The 12,606-nt window shown below is 55.3% G+C and overlaps 1 protein-coding gene across 8 annotated transcripts in view; it reads left to right on the top strand.

Moving 5' to 3' along the window:
- Nucleotides 1–12,606, top strand: part of DOCK6 (dedicator of cytokinesis 6) — a 42,796-nt gene that overhangs the window by 24,366 nt on the left and 5,824 nt on the right. For 5 of the 8 annotated variants that reach the window (XR_009518882.1, XM_060007780.1, XM_060007782.1 and 2 more), the window contains 16 exons: nucleotides 1,260–1,352; nucleotides 1,597–1,692; nucleotides 2,432–2,572; nucleotides 5,550–5,663; nucleotides 5,857–6,027; nucleotides 6,377–6,516; nucleotides 6,604–6,773; nucleotides 8,943–9,103; nucleotides 9,375–9,557; nucleotides 9,667–9,793; nucleotides 10,097–10,181; nucleotides 10,337–10,433; nucleotides 10,568–10,702; nucleotides 11,253–11,405; nucleotides 11,587–11,745; nucleotides 11,861–11,961. Coding sequence is in view for 5 of the 8 variants with exons in the window: in XM_060007780.1 (XP_059863763.1) it covers nucleotides 1,260–1,352; nucleotides 1,597–1,692; nucleotides 2,432–2,572; nucleotides 5,550–5,663; nucleotides 5,857–6,027; nucleotides 6,377–6,516; nucleotides 6,604–6,773; nucleotides 8,943–9,103; nucleotides 9,375–9,557; nucleotides 9,667–9,793; nucleotides 10,097–10,181; nucleotides 10,337–10,433; nucleotides 10,568–10,702; nucleotides 11,253–11,405; nucleotides 11,587–11,745; nucleotides 11,861–11,961 (2,126 nt within the window). In the remaining 3 variants the exon portion in view is untranslated. Of the gene's footprint in view, nucleotides 1–1,259; nucleotides 1,353–1,596; nucleotides 1,693–2,431; nucleotides 2,573–5,549; nucleotides 5,664–5,856; nucleotides 6,028–6,376; nucleotides 6,517–6,603; nucleotides 6,774–8,942; nucleotides 9,104–9,374; nucleotides 9,558–9,666; nucleotides 9,794–10,096; nucleotides 10,182–10,336; nucleotides 10,434–10,567; nucleotides 10,703–11,252; nucleotides 11,406–11,586; nucleotides 11,746–11,860; nucleotides 11,962–12,606 lie in introns of those variants that run through there. The other 3 variants (XM_060007781.1, XR_009518883.1, XR_009518884.1) reach the window with 3 other exon arrangements.

Genomic DNA, 12,606 nt, shown 5'->3' with positions numbered 1-12,606 from the left:
CATATGCAGAGGTTGGAACCAAGCTCAGAGGCCCCTGGGCACCAAGGGCTGGATTCCCTGCATACCTGGCCCCAGGCCGTGTTCCAGCTCTGTACCTGTCACCTAGGCAACCTGCACCGCATGGCAGCCAGGGAACTGTTCACAGCACGAGCAGGGGGACTTTTGGACGGTCTTCTAAGATTTGCTGGGAGTCTGGGTTCATGGGCCTTTCCAGTCCCCCCATGTTTTTAACAGGTCTCCCCACCAGTGCCCTCAGTTCTCTGGGGTGTCAGCTGGGCCTGGAAGAGCACATAAGAGGTGACAAGGTGGCAGGAGGGCAGGCATTCCAGGCAGGAGGCGGCAGTGAGGCTGGCCTTTGCAGTAGATGGCCCATCTGATGCGGGCTGAGGAGCCCAGGGCGTGTGGCTGGGACTATGGGAGCTGGGGGGGCCCCCACGGCCAAGGCAAGGACCTGGGCAGTTTCCAGGGCCGGGCCAGCTCCATCACTGGGTCTCCTCTCCCTGTCAGCGGCCTCACCTGAGCAGCAAAGGAGGCGGGGAGAGTGGAGCTTGAGCACCTCATGCCCATTTCACAGATGGGGACACTGAGGCCTGGCAAGGCCCCAAGCAAGCCTGGAGCGGGGCCAGGCCTGGAAACTGGGGCTCTCTTGGCTGCTCCCACCGTCTCTCATCACCACCTCACCTCCTCTGTCCTTATCTTTCTTTTTCTTATTTCTCCTCCTCCATCCTCCCTTTAATCCCCTTTGTCTACACTCTACACCCCTGTCTGCACTCTTCCTCCTCCACCCTGGTGCCCTCCGCCTCCTCTGTCCATCCCTGGACTCACGGACTCACACGCACTCTCCGCCCTCGTCCCCACTTGGCTCACCTCCTCTGACCACGTTCTCTTCTCCGTCTACACTGATTTTACCCTCCCCACCTCCACTCCTCCCATGTCTTTTCTCTTATCTTTGTCTGCTGGGTCCTGCTCCATCTGATGGGTTCCCGTCCACATTCTTGCCTGTTCCGTTCACCCTGCTTGTCCCCTCCTTACCTGTGTCTTGCTTCTTCTCGTCTCTTCCATCACATTCTTACTCTCTCCATCCGCTCCCACACACTTCTGTCTTTATTAACACGGCTCTCCCCATCCACGTCCCCGCTGTCTGTCCACACGGCCATGTCTTTCCTCCATCCACGCCGACTGTCTCTCTCCTCTATCCATACCGCCTGCACCCACTCTGACCCCCCTCGCCATCCCATCCCCTCGCCATCCCATCATAGGCCATCGACCGCAGCTCTAGCCGAACCTCTTCCTACCTCGAGGGCTCCTCCTCGACCCCACCAGCCACCCAGCCGAGACCCACTGTGCAGAAGGTAGTGGGAGGCAGGGGGTGGGTGACTCCATTTTGGGGTCCAGAGCTCCCTTGCCCTCGAGCCCAGCAGGGTCTGGAGAGCCCGGGGAAAGGGCACATTGACTCCTCCTGGCCCCTTTCCTCCTGCATGGCCTCTCGCTGCTCTAATCCCAAACCCTCCAGCTGCATCCTCCCCTGTCACGCCCTCCAGACGGGGGTACGGGGTGGGCTCCTCTGCTCTCTGTGATCCCTGCCCCTGCCCCCAGCTGCTTCACGAGGAGCTGGCCCTGCAGTGGGTGGTCAGCGGCAGTGCCGTGCGCGAGGCTGTCCTGCAGCATGCCTGGTTCTTCTTCCAGCTCATGGTGAGACGCCTTCCTCCCCGCCCAAGAACAAGGGGCCCCCAGGGGAGACTCTCCTTGGGGAGAGAAGCCCCCTGAGATTGTACCTAAGCCCCCTGAGAAGTGGCCCCAAGAGACCCACACGTAGAGAGAGATAAGAGATGCCTAAGGGAATCTCTCCCTGGAGAGGCCCCCTGAAAGTTCCCTGAAACCCCTTGCACAGCGAGAAGGATCCCCACTACCCACCTTCCCTATAAGACCATTGAGAGACCCCCAGCTAGCAAGGAGGCCTCCCCTGCAAGAGAGAGAAGGAAACTGTTGGGATCAGACTGGAGACATCCCCCAAACTCTTCAAGAGGTGCCTTGAACTATTCCTCCTGACTACAGCCGTCCCCCCTCAATCTGGTGGGCCTTCAAGCCCCACCCTCCTACCTACAGTCAGACGTTGACCCCTGGAGACCTGCTCTAGCCCCACCCATACTCTCTCAGCCTCGCACCCACTCAAGGCCCCGCCCATGTCCTTCTCAAGCCCCACCCACAACCTGCAAAGTCCCACCCACAGCTCTTGGGCCCTCCCCACAGCTATCAGGCCCCACTCTCACCCCATAACTACAGGGCTCAAGCCACATCCAGGACCCCTCATGCCCACCTTTAGCCCACTTCAAGCCACCACTCACAGCCCACCCATCTGCTCCCTTCTGGCAGGCCACCTCCACCCACAGCCCCTCAAGACCCACCCCCCACCCTCTTCCCCCACCCCCAGGTGAAAAGCATGGCGCTGCACCTGCTTCTGGGCCAGAAGCTGGACACACCCCGCAAGCTTCGCTTCCCTGGGCGCTTCCTGGATGACATTGCTGCCCTGGTGGGCTCTGTGGGCCTGGAGGTCATCACCCGCGTCCACAAGGTAAGGGGGAGGGGCCTCCATGGAGGGAGGGTGGGGCAGGGGTGCTTAGGGAGGACATAGAGCCAGCCACATGAGGCATCAGTCCTGTCCAGTGCCTCCTGGCTACAAGACCACAAATCCCATTTGCTGAATCAGCCTGTTCACGCAACATCTATTTCTTAAGCACAGCCCTGTGCTGGGAACTAGAGACACAGCAGTGAACAAAACAGACCCAGTTCCTTACCCTCACGGAGCTGACTTTTAGGGGAAGACTTGAAGGACATGAGGGAGCAATCTATGTGATATCTGGGGGAAGAGCATTCCAGTCAGGGGGGGAACAGCAAGTGCAAAGGCCCTGAGGCAGGACCGTGCCACTGTCAGAGGAGCAGTGAGGCGGTGAGTGGCTGGGGTGAAGTGAACAAAGTGGAGAGTGGGAGTTGGTGAAGGCAGAGAGGTGACAGGGCAGATGCACTAGCCCTCAGCACAGTGTCAGAATACAGTAAGTACTCAGTAAATGGATGTCGATGTTCCGAGACCTTGATGGTTATCCAGGCCCTGGACCACTAATTCCAGTGCTCACAGAAGCTGGGCAGACAATGATAATAGTAATAAAATTATGCATTTATTGAGCACTTACTGTGTACTTAAATACTTTATTTTTGAATTTTATTTATTTATTTTTATTTGTTTATTTTTGGCTGCACTGGGTCTCCATTGCTGTGCGCGGGCTTTCTCTAGCTGTGGCGAGCGGGGGCTACTCTTTATTGCGGTGCGCGGGCTTCTCATTGCAGTGTCTTCTCTTGTTGCGGAGCACGGGCTCTAGGCACGCAGGCTTCAGTAGTTGGGGCATGCAGGCTCAGTAGTTGTGGTGCACGGGCTTAGTTGCTCCGCGGCATGAAGGATCTTCCCGGACCAGGCCTCAAACCCATGTCCCCTGCATTGGCAGGCGGATTCTTAACACTGTGCCACCAGGGAAGCCCCTACCTAAATACTTCAGATGGATCACATTAAACTCTCCCAACAACTCCATGAAGTTAGTAGTATTGTTTCCTCCATTATACTGTTGGAGAACCGGAGGCAAAGAATGACTGAGTAACAACTTGATACCATATAAGTGGGAATGGGCAGAATGGGGATTTGAACCCTCACCACCAGCTTCAGTTGGGGGAGTAGGGCTTATGGTGGACCAGAGGGCATGTGGCCAGAATGTCTGATTTTTAAAGAGAAAGGGGACTTCGGATTTGATGGGAACTTTCCAGATTTTTGAAATGCTAGTTGGCCCAAGCTGGTCCTTGTGCAATCCCCTGCGACCTCTGGGCTGGTCTCAAAGGTTTTAACCTTGTTTCGCTAGAGCCTCCCCAGGGGCTGAGTTCCCGGAGGCTGATCCAGATTATGAGGAAACCCTCCTCAAAAGGGCTGCAGGAAGGGGCTTCCCTGGTGCCGTAGTGGTTGAGAATCTGCCTGCAGGGGACACGGGTTTGAGCCCTGGTCTGGGAGGATCCCACATGCCGCGGAGCAACTAGGCCCGTGAGCCACAACTACTGAGCCTGCGCATCTGGAGCCTGTGCTCCGCAACAAGAGAGGCCGCGATAGTGAGAGGCCCGCGCACCGTGATGAAGAGTGGCCCCCGCTTGCCCCAACTAGAGAAAGCCCTCGCACAGAAACGAAGACCCAACACAGCAAAAATAAATTAATTAATTAATAAACTCCTAACCCCAACATCTTCTTTAAAAAAAAAGAAAAAAAAGGCTGCAGGGAAGAACAATGCCCTTGAGAAGCACCTTCGTCACAGCGCTGGGGGGGTATCAGTGACGGGCCACAGCGGTTTCATTCCTTCACTTGACATTTATGGAGTACCAACTGTGTCAGGCTCCACGCACAAGTCTCTGCCCCACTTGAGGACTCAGAGCTCAGGTGGATTTTGTATTTTGTTTCTTTGGGTTGCAGGGAACTGCGGGCCACCGAGGCTAACTTGTGAGGCCAAGAGTAGCTCCCGAAAGCAGGAGGGCAGCTGGGCCTTGAGGCCATGGGAGCCTCCTTCCTTGTCGTTCCTCACACTTGCCAGGCGCTTCCTGCTCCAGGGCCTTTGCACTTACTGTTCCCTCTCTTCAGAACGCCTTTCTCCCCTGGGCTCTTGCTCACCCTTCAGGCCTCTCTTGAAATAGCACCCTGTTAGTTGTCTTTGAAACACATAGAGCTATCTGGAATACTCTTATCCCCCATTCCCCCCCCCCATGAGCCCATGAGACTGAGAGCTGGACAGTCAGCAGGGACCATGTCTGTCTTTTTCACAAGACTTGGTACATAATAGATGCTTGTTAAATGATTTCTTAGGGTTTATCAGTTAGGGCAAAGGTTAATTTGCTTGAACATCATCACAAATGGTTTAAATGTGACCAAAGTTTATTTCTGAGCATAGGTGGGCTACGGGGGGCTCCACGGTGTGGGCCTGGCCATCTCAGTTCATCATGGTACCTGCCACATCAGGCATTACAGGCTATGGAAACCGGAGGACCTGCCCCTTCTGTTTAAGTGGCCGCATCATTCCTCTCAAATCCCACTGGCCAGGATGTGGTCACATGATTGTTCTCAGCTGCATGGGAGGCTAGGAAATGTAGTCCCTACCCAGCTCTGAACTCTGAAAAAGCGTCCCAATACCTGTGAGAGGATATGGTAGGGGGTCAGCAGCCAGTCTCTGCCATCTGTGTTGTGTTACTCAAATCTGGTGAGAGAATAAAAAAGAGTGTCCTCAACAGAGCCGGGTGGAGGGTAGACACTAATTGTGGGGAAGGGAAGGGCTAGTCAGAGGGAGGAGGACAACCAGGAAGCCTGGGAGTCCAGAGCCTAGAGACAAGGGCGTGTCGAGGAGACCCAAGGTTTTCGGGCAGTGACACGGCTCTTAGGGGTCACTGGTGGCCTTGGCGAGAGCCAGGCCAGGGGCAGGGATGGAGGCTTGATGGGGTGGGTGGGCATGGCCTGACAGGCCCTGTTCCCCCAGGACGTGGAGCTGGCCGAGCACCTCAACGCCAGCCTGGCCTTCTTCCTCAGTGATCTGCTGTCCCTGGTGGACCGCGGCTTTGTCTTCAGCCTGGTCCGGGCTCACTACAAGCAGGTAGGGGTGGGCGTGGTGGGAATGGCACTCCTGCAGAGACGTGGTAGGAACAACACACCTGCGGGGATATGGTGGGGACGGCATACCTGTGGGGGACTTGGAGGGGACAGCACACCTGCGGGGACATGGCAGGGGGTGGTGTGGATTGGTGGGCAGAGCAGTGTAGTGTCACCCGCTGAACTCTCCCCCGCAGGTGGCCACACGGCTGCAGTCGGCTCCCAACCCGGCGGTGCTGCTGACCCTGCGCATGGACTTCACCCGCATCCTATGCGGCCACGAGCACTACGTGACCCTCAACCTCCCTTGCTGCCCCCTGTCACCCCCGGCCTCACCCTCGCCCTCCGTATCTTCCACCACCTCGCAGGTGGGCTGGCCTCACATCTGCTTCCTCTTCTTTACCTATGACCTCTTACCTTTCAGCCCTTCTTGTGTGGTTCCCTCATCTCTGTCCATTTCGCAATAGGCCACTGCCCAGGGGACTGACCCCTTACCTCTGACCCTTCACCTCTGACCCTGCATTCTCAGCAGTTTCCTGGGAGGACCAGCTTCTGATTTCTCACCCCTAAATGCTAACTCCCAGACTGGTGTTCCATCTGCCATTTCTCAAATCTCTGACTTTGGACCCTGTGCCCTGTCATCTCACAGATGAGTTAACCCTAACCACTCACCTCTGACCCTTGGCCCCTGGTCCCTTGCTTTGTCCCCCTCTCCAGAGCTCCACCTTTTCCAGCCAGGCCCCAGACCCCAAGGTGATCAGCATGTTCGAGCTGAGTGGGTCGTTCCGGCAGCAGCACTTCCTGGCTGGGCTCCTGCTGACGGAACTGGCCCTGGCCCTGGAACCTGAGGCCGAGGGGTGAGCACAGGCCCTGCCTGGCCGTGGGGTGGGAGGAAGGTCCAGGAGCCACACCCACTCTGTCCTGAGCACCTCACTACCCCACAGGGCGTCCCTGCTGCACAAGAAGGCCATCAGTGCTGTCCACAGCCTGCTCTGTGGCCATGATGCTGACCCCCGCTACGCCGAGGCCACTGTGAAGGCCCGGGTGGCCGAGCTATACCTGCCACTGCTGTCACTGGCGCGGGACACACTGCCACGGCTGCATGACTTTGCTGGTCAGCAGGGCAAGGAGGGGTGGGGTCCCACAATCTGGGGGCCTGATTGATCCCACAAGGCTCAGATCGGGAAAGGTGGGCGAGCATGTTAGGAGTAAAAACATGGGTGTTAGGATCAGAGGAGTGGGTTCAAGCCCTGCTGTGGGGCCCCAGGAAAGCCATTAACCTCTCTGAGCCTCAGATTTATCACCTGTACAATGGAGACAGTGGTAGCACCAGCTACTTCCTAGGATTATGTGAAAATCTGAGCACGTGTAGTACTGGGATATTGTCAGCGTGCAATACATGGGAGGTGAATTATCTTCTAGAAAGAGGTGTGAGGAGGGAAAGATGGGGAACATCAGTTGGGGCCCTGTGTTCGTTCGTTTATATTCACTTTCATTGGCACCACTGATGGACAAGTGTGTTCAGTGGTTGGAAACACAGACCTGGGATTGGTGGGTTGATCCCCTTCGTCATTCGGGGGAAACTCTCAGTTGTTATCTCTTGAATTTTTTTTTCTGCCTCGTTTTCTCTCTTCTCTCCTCCTGAGACTCCAATTACACGTATGTTAGACCTTTATGATCATGTCACAAGTGTCTGCTGTGCTCTGTTCTGGTTTTCATTCTGTTTGCTCCCTGTGCTTGAGTTGGGAAACTTTCTATTCACATGTGTTTGAGCTCACTACTTCTGTCTTCTGCTGTGTCTGGTCTTCTATTAATCCCCTCCATTGAGTTCTGAATTTCAAATTTTATATTTTCCAGTTGTAAATTTTGATTTCGTTGTTGTTGTAGATTCTAGTTCTCTGCTGAAATTCTCCATTTTTTTAACCCATGTTTGTGCATCTTTTTTATTTTTTATTTTAAAGTTTTGCCCACTTCAACATTTGATCATTTCTGTGCCTGCTTCTATTGTCTTTTCTCCCTTATCAGTCACCTTTTCCTGCCTCTTCACATCTTCTGATTTTGTGTTGTATTTTGGACATTGCATGTAAAAGGAACATCAGGACTGAAGCAATGTCATCTTTTCCCAGTGAGCATTCCCCTTTCTCTCTCTTAGGCAGCTAGGATAAGGGGCTGATCACCTCAATCCAGTCAGGAATTCAGCTAGGTTAAACTGGGCTGGAGCTTTAGTAAAACTCAGTTGACTTTGACCTTTTATTTCAAGACTCTCTGGAGTGAAACCTGTTCTGTATTTGTTGGCAGCAACTCACTCTCTCTGATGAGACTGTGTTTTTTGGGGAGGGGGGAGTGGAGAGAGTACTCTTTTAAAATCAGAGATTTGTTTTTTTTCTTTTTTTTTTTGGCTGTGTTGTGTCTTCGTTACTGTGCATGGGCTTTCGGTAGTTGCGGTGAGCGGGGGCCACTCTTTGTTGTGGTGCGCGGGCTTCTTATTGCAGTGGCTTCTCTTGTTGCGGAGCACAGGCTTTAGGCGTGTAGGCTTCAGTAGTTATGGCATGTGGGCTCTAGAGCACAGGCTCAGTAGTTGTGGCGTACGGGCTTAGTGGCTCCGTGGCATGTGTGAATCTTCCTCGACCAGGGATTGAACCTGTGTCCCCTGCATTGGCAGGTGGATTCTTAACCACTGTGCCACCAGGGAAGTCCAAGATTAGAGATTTTGGAACCAGACTGTTTAGATTAAAATCCTAGCTCTACCATTTACCTACTGTGTGACCCCAGGAAAGTAACTTAACCTCTCTGTGCCTCAGTTTCTTCTTCTAAAGAGTAAGGGTGATAAAAGGACTTATCTCATAGGGTTGTTTTGAAGAGTAAGAGTTAATATTGTTAAAGTGCTTAGAACAGTACCTGACGCAGGAAATGCTATGTAAGTGCCAGTTGGTGCTATAATAATAGCAGCAGCATTTATTATTGTGGTTGTCACCATTGCCATCATCATCATCGTCGTCATCTCTACAATGACTGCTCCTGTGCACCAGGCCACGTTCTAAGTGTTGAGTTTAGAGTGGCCAGAGCAGATACAGTCCAGGCCTTTGTGGATCTTAGAAACAGTTGCATGATGCATGTAACTAATTACAAGTACAATAAGTGAGCTCTGGGAGTCAATAACTAGAGACTCCACCCTGGTCTGGGGGGTGGAATCAGGGAAGGCTTCCTTGAGGAGGTGACCTGTGAGCTGAAATTTGAGACAGAGACAGCACTTAACCACGGTCTCATTCTTTTCTCGACCCAGAGGGACCAGGTCAGCGGTCAAGACTGGCCTCTATGCTCGACTCAGACACAGAAGGGGAAGGGGACATGGGAGGCACCATCAACCCCTCAGTGGCCATGGCCATCGCTGGTGGCCCCCTGGCCCCTGGTTCCCGGGCCAGCATCTCCCAGGGCCCAGCGACCGTGAGTACCAGGCTTGTCCCCAGAGACCCCATCCAACATTTGATTGTTTTTGTGCCTACGTCTAATGTCTTTTCTCCCTTATCAATCACATCTTCCTGCCCCTTCACATGTCTTGTGATTTTTTTATTGTATTTTGGACATCGTGTGTCCGATAACCTGGTAACGGAATTTATGCAATGAAGTACCAATTGGCCAGGTCTCATCTTAACATGGAGAAAAATGAAAGTCACCTCTCTCCCTTCTGAGTGCCCTGTCCCCTCTCTGCCCCCAGGCTGCTCGCTCGGGCTGTGCCCTCTCCGCCGAGTCTAGTCGGACCTTGCTGGTGTGTGTGCTGTGGGTCTTGAAGAATGCTGAGCCAGCCCTGCTGCAGCGCTGGGCTGCGGACCTGGCCCTCCCTCAGCTGGGTCGTCTCTTGGACTTGCTGTACCTCTGTCTGGCTGCCTTTGAATACAAGGTTCGAGGGGTGGGCGAGGGACTGGGGTATAGGAGGCAGAAGAAGCAGGACCAGGTTAGCCCACAGAAAAGAGCAGAGTCAACCTCGAACTTATTCTCTGTTCCTGCAGGGGAAAAAGGCCTTTGAACGTATCAACAGTCTCACGTTCAAGAAGTCACTGGACATGAAGGCCCGGCTGGAGGAAGCTATCTTGGGCACCATCGGAGCCCGACAGGAGATGGTGCGACGGAGCCGTGGTGAGAGGGAGACGTACCCCATGCACGTCCCTACCCGGTGCCTCCCAGCCTTTGTACCAGGGGCCCCAAGGCGGGGACCATCTCTGCCTCTATTTGGCTTACTTTTCCCAGAAAGAAGTCGACGCGTTATCCCCGTACACGTGGGTGTCTGTGTTCCCTGTTCACGTTTAACTGCATCCACTCCGGAAGCATCCACGTCACCCAGCGTCCTCACAGGGATCCCATGTGTGTGGGATCCATTCTCATGGTCACGTGTGTCTCTCTGTTTTTGCACATCTGTGAACATGCACCTGTGTGTCTCAGAGAGGAGCCCATTTGGGAACCAGGAGAATGTACGCTGGCGGAAGAGCGTCACACACTGGAGACAAACCTCGGACCGTGTGGACAAGTGGGTGTGGGCAGGAAGTAGTTTGCTGGGGTTAGACCAATGTCCAGAGAACTGGCGCCCCCCCGCCCCAGGGCAGCCGAGGGAGGGGAAAGACCTCAGCCGTGGGGTGAAGTCTGGCCCTGAGAGGCCCCCTCAATCCCTCCTGTCCCCTCCAGGACCAAGGATGAAATGGAACACGAGGCCTTGGTGGACGGGAACCTGGCAACCGAGGCAAGCCTGGTGGTTCTGGATACACTGGAGATCATCGTGCAGGTAGGGCTTGATCCAGCACCTCCCTCACCTCTGACCCCACCACAGGGCCTTGTGATCTCTGACTCCAGAATCCCTCTCCTTCCCTGACTCCATAACCACCCCAGTCTCTAACAGCTGGATTTCTGGCCCCCCAGACGGTGATGCTGTCAGAGGCCCGGGAGAGTATCTTGGGCGCGGTACTGAAGGTTGTGTTGTACAGTCTGGGCAGTGCCCAGAGTGCCCTCTTCTTGCAGCACGGCCTGGCCACACAGCGGGCCCTGGTATCCAAGGTGAGTACCTCCAACAGCCACGCTTCTTAAGAGTAACAGTTGGGCTTCCCTGGTGGCGCAGTGGTTGAGAGTCCGCCTGCCGATGCAGGGGACACGGGTTCGTGCCCCGGTCCGGGAAGATCCCACATGCCGCGGAGCGGCTGGGCCCGTGAGCCATGGCCGCTGAGCCTGCGCGTCCGGAGCCTGTGCTCCGCAGCGGGAGAGGCCACAACAGTGAGGCCCGCGTACCGCAAAAAAAAAAAAAAGAAAAAGAAGAGTAACAGTCACAGCCCATTCATTGAGCAACTGTTGTGTGCTCAGCAGCTCCATGAGGCAGGCAGACACTCCTTAGCTACAGCTTGCAGAGGAGGGAACTGAGGATCAGAATGGCAGAGTTACTCACCCGGAGTCACACAGTAGGGGCTTAAACCCAGGTCTGACGCCAAAACCTGCTGGGCTTGGCCCGAGAAGGCAGAACACAGATCGATGCTTCTGCCCATGTCCCCATCGGGGACCTTCTGAGCCAGAACGGGGAGGGGCTGACTGGTGTCTGTCCCGCCCTGGGGGCCAGTTCCCAGAGCTGCTGTTTGAGGAGGACACAGAGCTGTGTGCCGACCTCTGCTTGAGGCTCCTGCGACACTGCGGCAGCCGCATCAGCGCCATCCGTACGCACGCCAGCGCCTCCCTCTACCTCCTCATGCGCCAGAATTTCGAGATTGGCAACGTAAGTGGGGGTGTGGCGGTGGGGGTGATCTACGGCTCTGGGGAGGGCGGCCGACTAGGGGTCTTGACACGATAGATGCACGGCAGGAGGGGAGAGGGGTGAAGTCAGTGGGTCGAGCAGGCTCTGGTGTGAGGGTCCGAGGTCCACAGTCAGGCGTGCTCTTCCTCCCCGGCCTACCCAGAACTTTGCCCGCGTGAAGATGCAAGTGACCATGTCGCTTTCGTCCCTGGTGGGGACAACGCAGAACTTCAGCGAAGAGCACCTGCGACGTTCACTCAAGACCATCCTCACCTATGCCGAGGAGGATGTGGGGCTGCGGGACAGCACCTTTGCTGAGCAGGTGACCCCGCCGGACCCCCGCCCGACCTTCCGCAGCCAGGGTCTTTGCCCTGCCATGCTTGACCCCTGACCCCACCACCTCGGCTCCGTCACTCCTGGCCATTCCCCCGTTCCAGGTCCAGGACCTGATGTTCAACTTGCACATGATCCTGACTGACACGGTGAAGATGAAGGAGCATCAGGAGGACCCGGAAATGCTCATTGACCTCATGTACAGGTGAGGAGGGCCGGTTGGAACCTTCAGCCATTCACAGACAGGTGAGGGGAGAGGAGGTGGTGAGAGGGACAGGTGGGGAGGGAGCAGGTGAGCGTACAGGTAATAAGAGAGACAATTAAGGATGGCCAAGTGAAGAGGGACCAGGAGAGGAGACACGTGAAGATGACCAAGTGAGAGGGCAGACAGGTGAGGGGCCAGGTGAGCAGACAGGTGAGGGCAGGTAAATGAGCAAGTAAAAATGGTGCCGGATGAACATACAGATGAGGATGACAGAGGAGCACAAGAATAAGTGAGGGGGACAGGTAGGAGAGACAGGTGAGGTGCTAACCCATGAAGGGGTGACAGATTAGGGGAACAAGTGATTTGGAGGAGAGTAAAGGGTATTTAGTAAGAAACTGGGGAGTGGGAGATGGGGGCCCGGGTGATGGAGACAGGGAAGGCAGGGGGCATACAGAAGGGATGGGCCTGGGCAGACCCAGAGTGACACTTGTGGGGGTAATGAAGAGATGGACAGGTAAGGAGTGGGATAAGTAAGGAGACAGGTGAATGGGGTAAGGGTGAGGAGATTGGCTGGGGCAGATGGGTGGGATCACAGGTGAAGGGGATGGACAAGTGAGGGGTGAGCAGGGGGGCAAGGTGAGTCTC

This window comes from Delphinus delphis, chromosome 3 (genome assembly GCF_949987515.2).
Source record: "Delphinus delphis chromosome 3, mDelDel1.2, whole genome shotgun sequence".
In the NCBI taxonomy this organism is placed as follows: domain Eukaryota; kingdom Metazoa; phylum Chordata; class Mammalia; order Artiodactyla; family Delphinidae; genus Delphinus; species Delphinus delphis.
The sequence above is the reverse complement of the archived record's forward strand: the minus strand, read 5'-3'. Positions and strand labels throughout refer to the sequence as shown.